The following is a 16,794-nucleotide window of genomic DNA, read 5'->3' as shown; positions in this document are numbered from 1 at the left end:
GAACTTATATAGAATAGTCCAGATGGTTTTACATATTAGATTATGAAGATTTAAAACAAAATGCTGAGTTTAAACTATTTAAAATATGGAGCCGCTTTTAAAATTATCTGGTAGGTAATTACTTTTATCACACAGCTAAGAAAACTCAATCCCTGTCTTAGTTATATGTTAATAGACTTGCTTTAAAACACTACTCATACACAACTAAAAAGGAACAAAACTCAAATGCTCCAACCCTCATATATTTCGATGTTTTACAAAGGATGGAGTCCAAACGGGAAAGTTTCCACCCGAGGCTTACTCCATCCATTTCATAGAAAACATCACTCTCTAAAGGGCCAGTTTGAACTTCTTTAATGTGCTTTTTTGGTTACGCCAGTTTTCCACAAACACATCAAAAGAGGAAAAACATCTAATGGCACTCAGTGGTATTTCCTCACCAGAATGGAAAAACAAGAAATGCATAACATTCATAACACTTTGAAAGTAATACAAATCATCAACACGGTAAGAATCCTAGTCTCATGTCCCCTGTACCTCAAAGGGCAAGTAATCTATGATGGGAAGTGTTCTGATGCCAAAGAATCAAGAGAAAACAGACAAACACCAATCAAACAAAAACCCTATTGCTATGAAAATAATGGTAGGCCATCAATTACCAAAATATTTTTTTGCAAGATTGTATCATCTTGAAAAGAATATTGCTGTTATTGGCCTCTTCTGAACAGTGTAGAAATATTAAGCAAATAAGAAGGCACCTTTAGAATCTGATTAGTGTTCTGTGGTCTGCTCCTCTTTCAAATGTAGAGAAGGTGACATATAGTGTTGGTTGGTGAGTCACTGGAGCATGCCTGGAACCCAGCCTGGATGCCAGCTGCTAACACTAAAGACATTCATAGGCAGAATGAATGTCAAGGCTACACAGTTCTCCATCATATATTTGTGGAAAATTCATTCCAGGAGAAATTCATAAATCAGACTAGAGACTATACTAAGCACTGTGTGGTAAGATATAAAGAGAGTTTGCTCTGTTCCCACTAACTAATAAGCCTTTTAGGCCAAGCCTTTCAGTAGAGGACAGAGCATTCTATACGGATGCATCTCCTACTCCAAGAGACCAAAGTATTTGAAAGACTAGAACTGACAGCTCAGATGTGTTTTTATAGCTCATCTGCTACCATATTTACTTGCAGATGTCATTATTTTCATATTATCAAATATTTGATGATCAAAAATTTTGATCTACTATCAAATATTTCTTCCAGCGTGAAATGTTCTAAAAACTTTTTTAGAAATTGAAGTTCATCGGGGCTTCCCTGGTGGCGCAGTGGTTAAGAATCCGCCTGGCAGTGCAGAGGACGTGGGTTCGAGCCCTGATCCGGGAAGATCCCACATGCCGTGGAGCAATTAAGCCTGTGTGCCACAACTACCGAGCCTGCGCTCTAGAGCCCGCGAGCCACAACGACTGAGCCCATGTGCCACAACTACTGAGCCCACGTGCCACAACTACTGAGGCTCACACACCTAGAGCCTGTGCTCTGCAACAAGAGAAGCCACCGCAGTGAGAAGCCCACGCACCACACCGAAGAGTAGCCCCCACTCGCCGCAACTAGAGAAAGCCCACGTGCAGCAACGAAGACCCAACACAGTCAAAAATAAATTAATTAATTAAAAAAAATTGAAGTTCATCACTGTTCAGTCAAGATGACTCCCTTGACACAGCACTTCAAAGGAAGGAAACGCACATAACATTTCTACATCTCAAAACAGAGCAGGACCAACTTCTTTTTAATACAGCCAGTGGCTCCAGAGGGCCGGGCCTGGGGACATATGTTCATGGTAAGGTTTTGCCAAACAGCCTTGTTTTATTTGGCATCCCAATCTTCCTACTTTAAAATCCACTCTCTCAGTCATTTCTCAAAGGTGACCTTCCGTGTGTTTCTTCTGTCACTTTTATAGGACTAGTACTGAGCCGGTTGTGGAAATAAAGCAACAGAAATCAGTCAAGTCCCAACACACGTTAAAGAAAAAAAACTTTTTATGTGTCTTTGCTGCTTATTAAAGCACTGGTGGCCTAAGTGTTGGTTGTGTAGATATGAGTTACGACTTTAAATTGGGCCTTCTTTTCCTTTTTCATCCTGCAAATTAGACCCCTTAGCTTCTAGTGGCCAGGTGGACACACAGCCTATCACACGCTTGTCTCCTAGAAATCAGAAAGTGAGTTAACTGGAGAAGATGACCTATTCTCTGAACTGAGGGAGACACAAGCTGAATGTAATTTGGATACTTCCCTCTTGGAGCTTTTGATTCTCTAGAAGAAGAGCTAAGCCAGTCCCTGTGATTGCAAGGCAAAGTGGAGAGTGTCAGTAGGAAAGTAGAAAGTAGAGAGGGGAGAGCTCTTCCAACCTGGGTGGCAGGAAGGACTTCTGAGAGGAGGAATGAACTGGTTCCTGAATGGTGAGGAGGGTGTGAGCATACAAAACACAGAGGGAAAAGACATTTTAGTCCATGCAGAAAACAAGAACGGAGGTACAGTGAAAGGGGTTCGATGGCATTTCCATGGAACGGTGACTTTATTATCGTTTCTGGTTTACTTGTCCATCTCCACACCAGGCAGTAAGTTTTGAGGGCAGGCACAGTGCTGGACACTGAGAATGCAGCCTCGTGGAGTTTATAGTTTCATGGGGAATCCAGACAATGAACGAATAGTCCAAAGATAACTATACGTTTACAAATTGCAAGAAGCATGACGAAGTAAAAGGGCAGGGTGCCATGGGAAGAGAACTCAAGATGGACCTAGGAGAGCATCATGCCAACCACGTGACAGCAGAGTTGAAGAGTGTTTCAGGTTGAGGACCTAAGCATGTGCACAGGCACTGCATTGGAAAAGAGCTTGGAGAATTCACAGAGGACAAGAGGCCAGTGCATCTGGAGCAGGATAGATAAGAGGGAGTGTGGCACAAAATGAGATCTGAGGACTAGACAGGCATGAGAGCAGCATATCTTACAGATCATACAAAAGGACTGTGGATTTTCTTCTAAGAGCTAGGGGAAACCATTGAAAGTTTTTGAGTAGAAGAGGGACAAGATCGTATTTCAACAAATGGTTTTGGAACAATCGGACATCCATATGCTAAAAAATATGAACTTCAACCTAAAACTCACACTTTATAAAAATATGAATGCAAAATGGATCATAGACCCAAATATAAAACTACAAAACTTTTAGAAAAAAAAGGAGAAAATCTATGTGACCTTCGCTTTGGCAGTTAATTCTTAGACATGGCACCATGACATGGCAGAATCCATCCCCTTCAAAATTAAAAACTTTGGTTGTGCAAAAGAACACAGTTAACAGAATGAAAAAAGAAGCTACAGACCAGAGAAAGTACTCGCACATTAAATATCTGACAAAAGACTTGTATCCAGAATACGCAAAGAATTCTCAAAACTCAATAATAAGAAAACAAACAACATAATTTTGAAAATAGGCAAGACATTTGAACATTCAAATGATGAAAAGATACTCAACATCTTTAGTCATTAGTGGAATGCGAGTTAGTGTTTTTGTTTCTTTGTTTGTCTGTTTGGCCACTCCGTGTGGCATACAATATCTTAATTCCCCGACCAGGGATCAAACCCGTGCCCCCTGCAGTGGAAGCGTGGAGTCTTAACCACTGGACTGCCAGGGAAGTCCTGGAATGCAAGTTAAAAGCATAATTCAATACCCTGAAAAAGTGAAATAAAAACGTACATCCACACCAAAAACTCGTCCACGAATGTTTACAGCAGCTTTATTAATAAATGCCAAAACCCATCAACAACTCTCATGTCCCTCAACAGGTGAATGACTAAACTGTGAGACATCCATACAACAAACTGCCACTCAACAATACACAGTTATTGATGCAACAACTCAGACGAATCTCAAAGGAATTATGCTAAGGGAAAGAAGCCAATCTTGAAAGATTATATACTGTATGACTCTATATGATATTCTCAAAAAGACAAAACTATAGGGCTGCAGAATAAATTAGTGGTTGACAGGGGTTAAGGGTGAGGTGAGATAGGACTGACTATAAAGGGACAGCACGAGGAACTTTTGGAGGTGTGATGGAACTGGTCCTTATCTTGACTACGTTCATGGTTACACAAATCGATGCATGTGTTAGAAAACATAGAACTGTACACCAAGAGAAAACAGATCAATTTTACTGTATAATTGAACAAATGTGTTTAATAACTTAAAAATGAAAATATGTGTCCACAAACATACTTGTAAAAGAATGTTCATTACAGCTTTATTCACGGTAACCACAAACTAGACATAAATGTTCATTGAAAGAAAAATGCCTAACGAATTGTAGTCTATCCATAGAATAGAATATTCCTCAGCAACAAAAGGGAATGAACTACTGATACATGTGACATGATGCATCTCAGGGACATTATGCCGAGTTTAAAAGGGCAGACTCAACAGACTATATATTATATGGTTCCATTTTTATGACGTTCTAGTAAAGGAAAATTTAATCTATGGTTAAAAACATCAGAACAGGAGTTGCCTCTAAGTGCGGGGATAACAGGGAAGGGGTACAAAATAGCTATCTAGTGTGTTGAAAATACTGTATGTCTTGATAGGAATGTGGGTCCCATGGGTTCATGCATTTGTCAAATATACTTAAGATCTGTGCCTTTCATTATGTGTAAATTTCACCTTAAAAAAATGTAAGTAATATGAACTTAATTGAGGAGGTTTGCTTTTCACAATGACATGACATGGCAACCCTACAATTACTCTCTGTGCATTCCTGATTTGAGCAAATAAGTAAATATATGGAGGATAATGAGCCCAGGCCTCTCTGACTAGTGGAGAAGAGTGTTGCAAAAGTGGAAACGGGAAGACTGGAATGAGCCTTGTAGTGTTGGCTCAGGATTGGAGGTATCGGTATGAAGTCATGGCGTGTTATTATTTGATACAGACACATACACAAAGGTATACATACATACAGATGGGTAGATGTGGAAATAAATATAGATATAGATCTTTATGCCTATGTATACAGTATGTGTATTGTGTGTGTATTTGTTTCCCAGTTCAAAAAGCACCTATAAGCAGTAGCAAATCAGTAACAATGAGTACAAGTAGCACCGAGAGTTTCTAAATAGCTGCCCTTAAGGAAGCCAGGATTCCCCTTCGACTAAGTCTTAGAGAACAAGCTGATTTCATGGCTGAGGTGGAGATAGTACAAAACGAACCTGGAACATCACATAGTGCCAGAAAGGAAGGAATGCTCCAAGAATGGTGTGAAGTATCAAAATGACACAAGAGCCAGACTGAAGGGGCTGTCACTGGTCGATGCTAGGACAATCAGAGCATTGAAATAAATAATAATAGCAAAAGATTAAAATCCACTGAATAGACAAATGAATAAATAATGAATGAATGAATCAGGCAGAGGGGAGGAGAGAGAGAGAAAGAAGAGAAGGGAGAAAAGGGGGTGAGGGGAGGAGAGGAGACGGGAGAGACAGGAAAGGGAGGGCAGAAGTGGGACAGAGGGGGAAGAGAAGGAGAGAATAATGATAAAGCAAATGGGACAAAATGTAAACAGTTGTGAGTAAAGGAGGATGCATATGGTAGTTCCTGTCAGATTCAAATAAAAAGTTAAAAAAAATATTTAATGGAGCTAAAGCAAAAGAATATCCTGGGATTTAAAAAAAGGTAACGCATTAGGAGTTTGAGTAATATATACACACTACTGTATAGAAAATATATAACCAACAAGGACCTACTGTATAGCAGAGGGAACTCTACTCAGTATACTGTAATAACCTATAATGAAAAAGAAGCTGAAAAAGTATACCTATATATGCATAACTGAATCACTTTGCTGTACACCTGAAACTAACACAACCTTGTAAATCAACTATACTTCAATTTAAAAAAAAGGTAAAGCAAAAAGTATTAAGTTGAAAGAGAGCAGGATCCTATCTCACTTCTTCAGGTACCTAATACACAGCCTGACATCTTCATTACAGGATGACAAATGCATACCATCAGGAAAACATATATTACATTGTTAATTGTATGAGTAGAACAAGCAGCTGCCAGCCTATTTCTCCAGAACTACTTTTCCTAAATAGGCTAATACTCAGATAATTCAACCCAGGTTTCTCTAAACTTTGATATTTATTAGACTTCTTTTCATTAGGGTCTAAACCCTCACTGATTTCAGGGTTGCTTCCATGAGTTTGGAGCACAAAACTTACTTTGAGCTTTTCAAAAAATACTAAGATTGAGGGACTTACCTGGTGGCACAGTGGTTAATAATCCGCCTGCCGATGCAGGAGACACGGGTTCGCGCCCTGGTCTGGGAAGATCCCACATGCCGCAGAGCGGCTGGGCCCGTGTGCCACAACTACTGAGCCTGCGCTCTAGAGCCCATGAGCCACAACTACTGAGCCCGCGTGCCTAGAGCCTGTGCTCTGCAACAAGAGAAGCCACCGCAATGAGAAGCCCGCGCACCGCAACGAAGAGTAGTCCCCACTCGCCGCAACTACAGAAAGCCCACGCGCAGCAACGAAGACCCAACGCAGCCAAAAATAAATAAATAAATGAATAAATAAGTAAAAATATTAACATTGAAACTGCTCTTATCAATCATAAATCTAATAAGACTGTCTAATGATTTTATGCTTTTAGATGATCAAAATAATTTGTTATGTAGTTGAAGATGGGATACCAGTTGGCTAGAGGTCAGAGAAACACGATGAAATCTAAAACCCAGAATCCTGAGACTGCACCCCTTCTTCTGTCTTTTGTTTTATGTCTGCCCTTCTTAAGGACCAGACCCTGAACATAACAATAGGACAAGTTAAATAGCTTAGGGGCTATTTCCTTTGACACCAGGCTGCTGGAAAGCCCCAACTCCTTTCCTTATCTGTTAGCCTGCCTCCCAGGTGGGTGTGAGGGCCCAGAATCATCTGACTGCATGCGGCCTCCAAGCTGAGAATTCCATCACCTTTAGACTGGGTCACACCTCCTCCACCCAGAGAGGAGGCATAGACACTTTTCATGGAACAATTTGGGTGTTAATAAATACAGAACCGTCTCATAAGGATGGAGGTTTAAAGATGCTGGCTTGAAACAGAAAAGGAGAACAACCTTAAATTAACAGAAAAGTAGTAAGAGTATTGAAGAAATCACCAAACATAGACTTCAAATCATGTCCGTAAGCCGGGGTTACAGGTAGCCCTTTGCACTTAATAATGTCTTTATAGCTCAGTAAGGATTAAGTAGTTTTTTTGGTTTTTTGTTTGTTTGCTTTTTTGGCCACATGGCTTATGGGATCTTAGTTCCCCGCCCAGGGATTGAACCCGGGCCCTTGGCAGTGAAAACATGCAGTCCTAACCACTGGACCACCAGGGAATTCCCAGGATTGAGTACAGTTTTAAATTTTAACTATTCAAACAAGAACTGTAACTAGTCTATAATTTGGAAGTACTTCCTAACTGATAATAACTTGACGTTGTATAGTATTTTACAAAGCATATGGTTTTCATTTACTTATCAAAACAGATAGATCTCATTAGACTTAATGAGGCTTCTCTAAGATCACACAGCCTGTAATTGGCCAAGCTAAGAAAAAAACAAAAACAAATATTGTAGCTTTAAAAATCCCAACCCCATGTTTTGGTTAATGGTGGATGACTAACAAGGCTGTCTCCGGGCTGCTCCACCAGTGCAGGGGCGAGCTGGTGTGCTCCCAGTTCCTCCCGGAAAGCAGCTCTCACCGGCTTGGCTGGAGTCCTCTCCAAGTTCTGTGGGTTCTAATCCTCCAATCCTCTCTGCCCCCCTCTCCTACTAGTCGTCCACTGCTGAGCCTGCTCCAGCCACACTGGCTTCTCAAACATACCCAATGTGCTCCTGCCTCAGGGACTTTGCATCTGCTCTTCCTTCTGTCTGGAATATTTCCTCCCAAATCCACAAGGCTTGCTCCTCCACTCCTTTCAGGTGTTAACTAAAAAGTCACCTTCTTGTCGAGGCCTTAGCTGGCCACCCTATCTATTATGTTGACCATTGGAAATTGCCAATGTCATACCATCTCTTAAACAAAAAAAAAGTCAATTGCATATGGCAAAACCTAATACAATTTAATTTCCCCTACAACCTTCCCTATCTCTCTTCAATGTTTAATATTTTCCTTCGGTCCTCCTCACCATCTAACCTATTTTGGTCTATTGATTGATTTTCTTTCTCCTCCACTAGAATATAAGCTTCCCAGGAAGATAAGGATTTTTGTTCACTGCTGTATCCTCAGAGCCTAGAACAGAAACTCCCACATAGTAGGTGCTAAATATTTGCTGTATGAATAAGTTTCATTGGGCTGGAGTGATGAGACTGGGCAAGCTAAATATCTAGTGCTAGAGAAACCAAACCAAATGGCGTGTGATACAATGAGATACAGGGCCCTCCCCCTGGTCGAGATGACGCAGACACACGGGATGAAGTCAGTACAGAATAGTACCAAGGATCCGTACAACAAAACCTTACTAATGAGGACCACTGTGCATCTTTGCAAAATTCTCCTCACACTTTTGTACAGATAACTCTTCTCTGAAACAAGCTGAAAGGGGAATTAGCCAGGAACATTCTTTGCAGTGCAGTTGCTGATAGGTGGAGACTACCCCCGGGGGACCAACTCTGTAGCAGTTTCTAAAGACTGCAAACAAAGGTAAGAGCTACTAGAACTGTTGGAAATACCTGCCATTTGATTTTCCAGTATTGTCTGCTCTACCTTTGGGTGAAAAGATACTATCTTTGTAAAAAGTGTTAGGGCTAATCAGTGTGATCGCCTTTCCTACTAATTCTTCTCTCTCCCTACATTTAAGATGAAATTAAAGAAAAAAAAGTTTTCTCACAGTAACATCCCCAATCAAGTACTTCCCAAAGACTTCTTGAGTTTTCTCCTTGGAATCCCATACCAGCCACAGCTCCTGAAACTGATGTCCTAAGAGAAACGAGCCCAGGATAATCTGGGTCCCAATTCCAGCTCTACTGCTTAACCAACTGCATGACTTTGGGAAAATCATACATCCTCTGCGACTGCACTTTCTCATCTTTACAATGGGTCTAAAATCTATGTTGTTGATTTGTGGAGAGTAAGTCAATAAACATGAAATCGCATCATGAAGAATAAAGTACAGGATGCATTTCTATTAAGATGATGCTATGACAGAACTCTGGGCCTCACTTACACATACAAACTAAGAGTAGCTCGCTGCTTCCTCTAACTCTAGCAGTAGGAAGATGGGAAAGGACTCCATAGTATTCAATTCTGTGCCTGCCCGTCACCAACTCTGAAGTGTTCCTTACTTCTTTCTATGTTCAAGCAAGACCTGCTACTCCAGTGCATCTGTAGCTCTAATGGAAAAGCCAGCTGCTGAGTCCCTCTCCTGAAATGAAAGGTTCTTTAGCCTCAAATCTGAAACATGCAAGGACAGGACATCCTACATGGAAACAGACCCTTTCTTTTAAACATTTTAACTTCCCCTCTTTGTGTTTCTTTCATAGGCACAGACAAAGCTTTCAAGCCTCTTAGCAGGATGCTTCTTCCCTTTCAAAGAACATTGAGAATTACCAAGGAAATTTCCAGAAGCATCTGGGGAGCTCTAGGTCCCTATGACCTTTGTGCCTGATTACTTTTTTAACCATCCCTCAGACTGTAAAATGGGAGCCAGGTTATCAATGACTGCTCAGGGTGCCTACAAACTAATGTCCAACATGCCACAATCTCTTCTTCTTGTTATCTGAAAATATCCTGAAGACAAAGAGTAAGTCTATGAAAAAAAATAATGCAATACTGGTTTGCACTGAGCTATAACAATAGTGCACTATGTTTGCGAGGTCTCATGGCATGGAATGGATTACCATTTTGATAGGATCACTCAATCAGTCCCTGAGCAGATGTTCATTTCTGCCTGCTCAATGTCAAGGTCTGTGCTAGACAGGGATGAGGCTGACGGGCCCTCCTTTATAGACCTCAGACAGCGGCCATGGTGTTGAGGAGAGCAGAGGGATATAAGAGGGAAGAGAAGGGAGCTGGAATTAAACAGAATTTTCTTCATCAAATCCATCAGTTGTTTCCTAAGTGTCATTTTTCCATGTTACTGTCTACATGATAAACAATCCATTGCCTAATATTTGAAGAAACTAGGACTATTTTATGAAAGTACTAAAATATATAAAACTGTAGTGCATTCACCCAATAATGATAATTTCTTACTATATTAGAAAGGATATGATTTTAAGCCTTAAGAAAACACTTTTCTTGTATTGTGTGAAGACCAAGTGGCACAGATGTAGTAACTGGCTCTTTTCTGCATCAGAATATTTTTCATCCAATTAAGTTCTATTTAAAAATAAAATGTAGGTCTCCTCTGTCTCTGAACTCTCACTCTCTGAAGATTTGCCATAATTACCTGCTAATTTACACAAAATTCACTACACAAACCTACTAAACAAATCTGTTTTAGGTTGCATGCAAGAATATGTTTAAGTCATGTACTCCTGGGTGAAAAGGATATGGTAGGCTGCTATTGTACCTCAGGTATTCTCACAGAATAGTGCCTAGAGTTCACGCTGCTTAAACACGTTATGTTTTATAGATGTCTCTCTCTCACCTTATTCAGTAAAAGGTCTTCTAATAAAGTAGAGGAACTAATAAGGGAAATGGGTAAGCCTAAGAGGCCCAAAGAAGCGCACACACTACAAGAACCATTGGGAATGACAAAGCACATTAAGAGAGTTGAATGGCTATTAGTCTTAAGCTTGGTGGTGCACATGTCCCTAACTCCTATGAACCACAAATACAATGGTGAATATTTACAAGAAATTGAGATTCTGCATAAAACATCTCACTGGGGCAAGTGAGTGTGATGGTGGCACGAGCAGACATGTGACACTCAACACACAATTACAAACTCGGTCTCGTGTTAGCAAGAGCTGTAGAGCACCCAGCAAAGGGAATGCAAACAGACTGCCACCTCAAGCTCTGTTTTGCATCCCATGGCTCTGTGTGTAGCTTCAGACAACGGTTCTTAGCCAAACACCTCTGAGCTCTCCTGCCAGGAAGGGAAGATTCTCCCCTGTTCCTCAGATCCAAACACAGATGAACCTCAGACATTTCCTGTTTAGCTCATTTCTTCACCAGCTCTTTCTTCCTTACCTCATCCCCCCACCAAAGAGTAACAGACAGCACAGCCTCCAGCTTCCTCCTCCCACCAGACCTCACACAAACACACCTTCAATCAGAAGAAGCCTCTCAAAACATCATCTAGTTTATTTTATTTTGCTAAGTATTACTGGCATCTAGTGCTCATCTTTAATGTACTGTTTTGTTATTTATTTACATATCCATGTACACTGTAATATAGAAGGAAAATGTAATCCATTCTCAATATTCTACACTGAGCAGTGTCTACTATTATGGCTTACTACATACAAAATACCTACTAATGAGTTTATCAAATATGCAATGACTAGATAGTACTACAAGTAATTTCTATTCTGTAGAAATTCTTGGTAGATCATTAAATAGTTGTATTAAGGGGTTTTAGTGATACCTAGCAAGTTGGCATTTTCCTGTGGGTTAGGAATGCATTTTTGTTTTTCCCACTCAAAATAATGGAATTACTCACTTTGTTCTGTGAAAATTTGTTAACAAACAAATGTTAAAGAATAGATTAGATTCACAAAAAAGAGGGACACCTGCATAATAGCAGTTACCACAATGCTTATTTGTTCTTCTACCATTTAAAGTGTTTCAAGAAAAGGAAGCAATCAAGTCTGTTTGTAAACGTATTGTCTTAATTTGAAAGTAATTAAATGTCTGCATCAATTAAGGTTGCTCTATTTATTGCTTTATTTCTTTTATAGAAAGCCAATCACTTGAATTTATATTCAGTTAGAAAAATATGAATTATACTAGCTGGGAAAGGAAATTCAAACTAGTAGATTGCTCATCTGGATTCAGTTGTTTGTTTTTTTAATTTTCATTTTGGTGGAAAAATATTCATAGTGATTTGTCTTGTTTCAGTTTTGTTTGATGAAACTGTGCCGCAGGTCTCCATTACTCATGGCAACATTAGCCTCTCACCTGTGGTCCACAGGTAGATGTTCCTCTTCCGAATCTGGGGCCAGCAGAACATCTTCACCAGACTCCTTTACAGTGAAAAGGTCCTGCAGAAAAAGTGGCATTTTAGATAATTGAAATGTACTTATAGAGTAAAAATACCTGACATATTTGTGTAGGATGTAGTAAATTTGAAAATCCAACTCATCTGTATACCAGTGTGAGAAAGGCACTTGATTTTACAGATGTGAAAACTGAGGATTCTAGAGATAGAATGATTTGGTCAAGCACGTACAGCTAGTACATGCAGGATCAAAGTAGGTCCATTTCAAAGTTGAACTCTTGAGTTCACTTCCCTTCCACTGTTACACAGCCACCCTGTGAACAAAACCTTCCTCCAAAAAGCCCTCTTTTCTCACAAGATTTGTTCTCTAAAATGACCACTAGTATAGAACAAATATCCCAGAAACTCAGAGAAAAACTGGCATAGATCACAAATAGAGATCCCTGTGCTAAGAGGGGGCCTAGGGTGAGGGTGGTGTGTCAAATGAGATTTTTCTTTCTCAGAGGAGGAAGATTTGGGGGGGTGACCCTCTAGATGGGATATCTGCCTTCTCATGGCAGATATGAGAGCTCAAATCCCAGAGAGCTGCCGGAGAGGGATACTGAGTGGGGCCATCAGACCCAGCAACTTCCTTCAGTTGCTTTTCTCTCGACCAATTTTCTCACTGTCTTAAATTTGGAAAAATGATGACATAGATCACTATTCTACAATTGAATGTAAAGGGGTCCTTCACAGCTTCTGAAATGTGGTCAGTTAAAGCCCAGATTTTAAACTTGAGAGGAAAAGTAAAGCAGGTCTTTTGCCCTCTCTGGATCGTAATGATAACAATAATAATGATAATAATGACAATGATCATGACTGTAAGGGCTCATATTTACTGAGTGCTTACCTGATAAGAGGATAAGAGGTGCTGTCTTATTTGTACTTCACAACGACCCTCAAGGAGGTGCTATTATCGTCACTTATAGAAAAAGAAACTGAGGCTAAAAGATGTAAGTGACTTAGGTAAGGTCCTGTAGCTAGTAAGGAAGGATGTGAAACCTGGATCCAGAGGCCTCTCTTGTAAGGCAGTTGAATGCGTTGTATGTTACAACATCATCACAATATTAACATGGCTCAAACAGACCTTTTGATTTTGTCCCCATGCCCTCCACCTCATCTGCCCAATCCACACTGTCCCAGTCTTGTTCAAGTCAGTCGGTGGCACTTCCATCCACTGAGCTACTCGGGCCTAAAAGCTGAGTCATCCTTGAGTCATTTCTCTGTCTTCTCCCATCCACTTCCAATGCATCGGCAAGGATTTAGGGCTCTACCTCCAAAATGTCACCCAAATCGGTGAGCTTCTATCTGTGTTACTGCAGTCCTAGTCCAATCCCTATCAATCACCTCTCACACAGCTCCACCTGCTTCCATTCTTGTTCCCCTGTACTCCATTCCCAGCCAGGAGCCAACCTGATCTTTTAAAAACAAATCAGATCATGCCATCCTCCTACTTTCCACTCAAAGCTGTACATAATCTGGCCCCTGCCTACCTCTTGTATCTTATTTTCTACTACTCCTTCCCTCTTTCACCTTTTTCTAGTCACATGATGGTCCTTGTTTCCTGGAACTCTCCAAGCTAGTTACTACCTCATGACTTTTACAGCTGCTGAACCCTCTACCTGAATTGCCTTCCTGTCTTCACTGGGTTGGCACCTTATCATCATTCGTGGTCTCTGTTCAAAAGACAGGTCATCAGAGAGAGACCTTCCCTGACCACTCTGCTGAACTCCCTACCCACACCAGTCATTAGCACAAGATTCTGTTTTAACATCTCCATGACACTTATCAATATTACTTGTCTATTGCCTGTTTCCCCAGCACCTAGCACAGTACCTGGCACATAGTAGGTGCTTACTAAGTATGTTACTTAGTGAATAATTCATTAGCCTGAATTGATCAGATGAATTCCAAGGACTGATTTTTCTTTTTAGAGACAGAAACTGTGAGTTCTCTATTAGGAAGATACTAAGTGAGCATTGGACGAGCAGGAGAGCTGCCTCAAAACTCACCTGGTGAGAGAAGCCTTTCTTTATCCACCTGCCAAAATGGTCACTTCTCTTACTATGTCCCAACCCCCAGCCCCTGTATACCTGTTTAATATTATATCAAAACAATTTGTCAATGAGTGTGCATCTCTTCTGGGTATGTCCAGATCTCCACTCAGATGTTCAACTTCTGAAACACAGGAGCTGATCTTTTCTCATTCACGTATCCTAACACAACCCTCTGCACACATCAGGTGCTTTAGCAGTGCTGTGCAGTGGCTGAGAGACCAAAGGGGACATGTCCCTTTAAAGGAAGCCCACATGGCCACAATGGGGGAAGCACACACACAACATACTCACCATTAGAATTTGAATCCTGAGAACACAAGCGGTCCCCACCAGACAAAACCGATCCTCCAAAGAAAGATTTCTGGCAGACAACTCACCAGACAGGCTGGGGAAGAAGCTACGGAAGAACACCACAGGCTCTAAGGGAGACAGAGACACACACGTGACAATCTAATAGAAAAGTGGGGCGATTACACAAGAGGATGGGCACCTGCCGTATCAGTGAGCCGTTTGCCAACCCACTGACAATTTTCAGAATTCCGAACCACCAATTTTTTCTGTCTTCCTTCCCAGTCACCCTCCCCACCCTGATCTCCACCAAAACATGAAGTAATTACTGAGAAATAATTATGAGTTCAGGGTGATCGTCAGTCTTCTGTTCTTACCCTGTGAATGGACATTTTAGTCTCCAAAATAGTTCAGCTCCCCTTCTTTACATAGACCATGTGGGTATCAAAAATGTGTGTATAATTTGTGTGTGCATGTAGTCAAGTTTTTTTAAAGGTATTTGACCTTTGGTTTCCAAAGGCACGTGACAAAGATATCAGAGGACCATGTGTGAGCTAACTTTCATTATTTATTTACCCATTCATTCATTTGTTATATCTTTAGACCTCAGTGGTAAAGAACTGAGTTAATTATATTCTTAGTTCATGGCATATTATGAACACAGATAAAATTCCCACTCTTGTTTTTACTTTTTTCTTTTCTCTGTCCCTTTCCCACCCACAGGTACCCACTGTCATCTACCACATTTAATATATAACTTTGTAAAATGTGTAGTCTGGTTCTATGTACTATATGCTTTTACAATTTACAAAAGTGGCATTGTGCTATAGATCTCATTCTGTTTGTCAATCAACAATACGGTTTTAAGGTCTAACCATGTTGTACTATGTATATCTACAGTTCATTGCTTTTGACTACTACAAAGTTTTCCATATTGTGTATTTCCCCAGATTTTACTTGTCCATTTCCCTAATGATGCACACCTAGGCTGTGCATCATTCCTCCCTCCTACCATGAACAACACTATGACATACATAGAACATGTCCCCTTAGACACAGATCTCTCTGAGACTTCGCCTCTGCGATATTTCCACCCAGCGATAGGATTGCTGAGTTACAAGATAATTGACTTCAGTTCACTCTGTTTTCCAGGATGGCTTCATGAGTTTACATTCCTCTCGACACCGTATTAGTGTTTTCATTTCTCACATCCTCACCAATATTTGGTATTATTCACACTCCTAATTGTTTACATTTTGATGCGTGTACAGTGCTACTCATTGGTCTCTGAATTTTTCATTCTTTGCTTACTAGTGAGTTGGAGCATCTTTTCACATATTTGCTGGGCTATTTACCTTTGATTCAAGCCCTAGATCTTTTAATGGCCCCAAATCAGTGTTTATGTTAATTTATCAGCTTGTGGTTCCTGAAGCCTTAAAAATTACAAATTCAGATCCCATATCCACATGTAAGACACACAGATTTGGGTTTTGATTTCCTGTAAATGACACATTTTTTTCCATTCAAACTCTGAGAGAGATAACAAGCTTACTCTTCCTCTAGGCCAGTGGACAGAATTTTACTGATCATTTTAAGTCTCTAGGTTTTATGTGTTGGTCCTTGAATGAGTGTTAGAACTCCAGACCCCAGCCAATGGAGCCAATGTATGACTTAAGACTCACTTAGGCCCAGCACAAAATCAGCTCCCTCTTATCACTAGGTCTCATACTTTATCCTTTAATTTCTAGCACCCATGGATTTCCCTTTCTTTTAAGATTGGCTATGCAATAAACTTCTTAGATTATGTTTTAACAATAATTTCCTTGTTTTTGTAGAAGGAAAGAGCCATCCTTATCAGATCAGTCCACCATGTTACCATATGACCCCACCTTGTAAATTTTGCTATTAAGTTTTTAAAAGTCTAATTAATGTCTGTGGTCCATCAAAACCTGTGATCATAGGGGTAGGAGAGAGTGTGAGAGTACCAACAGCAGAAAGGCATTTATATTACCAATGAAGGGCTGCATAATTCATAAACTTCATCTAGATAAGATTAAAAACTGTTTTTCTTACCATTAGAAATAAATTTTACACTCAGGATGAATTTCACACATTCATAAGCAGGGCTGCTATCATGTTCAGCACCTCCTCTTTTTAAATGACAGCAAAAATCAATATGTTTTTCTGCTAAAAGAAAACAGATACAAAACAT

At 40.3% G+C, this 16,794-nt stretch overlaps 1 protein-coding gene across 1 annotated transcript in view; it reads right to left on the bottom strand.

Annotated features, from left to right (window-relative positions):
* Positions 1 to 16,763, bottom strand: part of PASD1 (PAS domain containing repressor 1) — a 52,478-nt gene extending 35,715 nt beyond the window's left edge. The window contains exons 1-3 of the mRNA XM_033413584.2: positions 16,656 to 16,763; positions 14,586 to 14,713; positions 12,159 to 12,241 (exon numbers count right to left, since the gene is read on the bottom strand). Coding sequence (XP_033269475.2) covers positions 12,159 to 12,241; positions 14,586 to 14,588 — 86 coding nt within the window. The 5' untranslated portion in view covers positions 14,589 to 14,713; positions 16,656 to 16,763. The remainder of the gene's footprint in view (positions 1 to 12,158; positions 12,242 to 14,585; positions 14,714 to 16,655) is intronic.
* Between the last annotated feature and the right edge of the window lie 31 nt (positions 16,764 to 16,794).

This window comes from Orcinus orca, chromosome X, assembly GCF_937001465.1.
Source record: "Orcinus orca chromosome X, mOrcOrc1.1, whole genome shotgun sequence".
Lineage (NCBI taxonomy): Eukaryota > Metazoa > Chordata > Mammalia > Artiodactyla > Delphinidae > Orcinus > Orcinus orca.
Note: the sequence above shows the minus strand (reverse complement) of the source record. Positions and strands in the feature narration are given on the sequence as shown.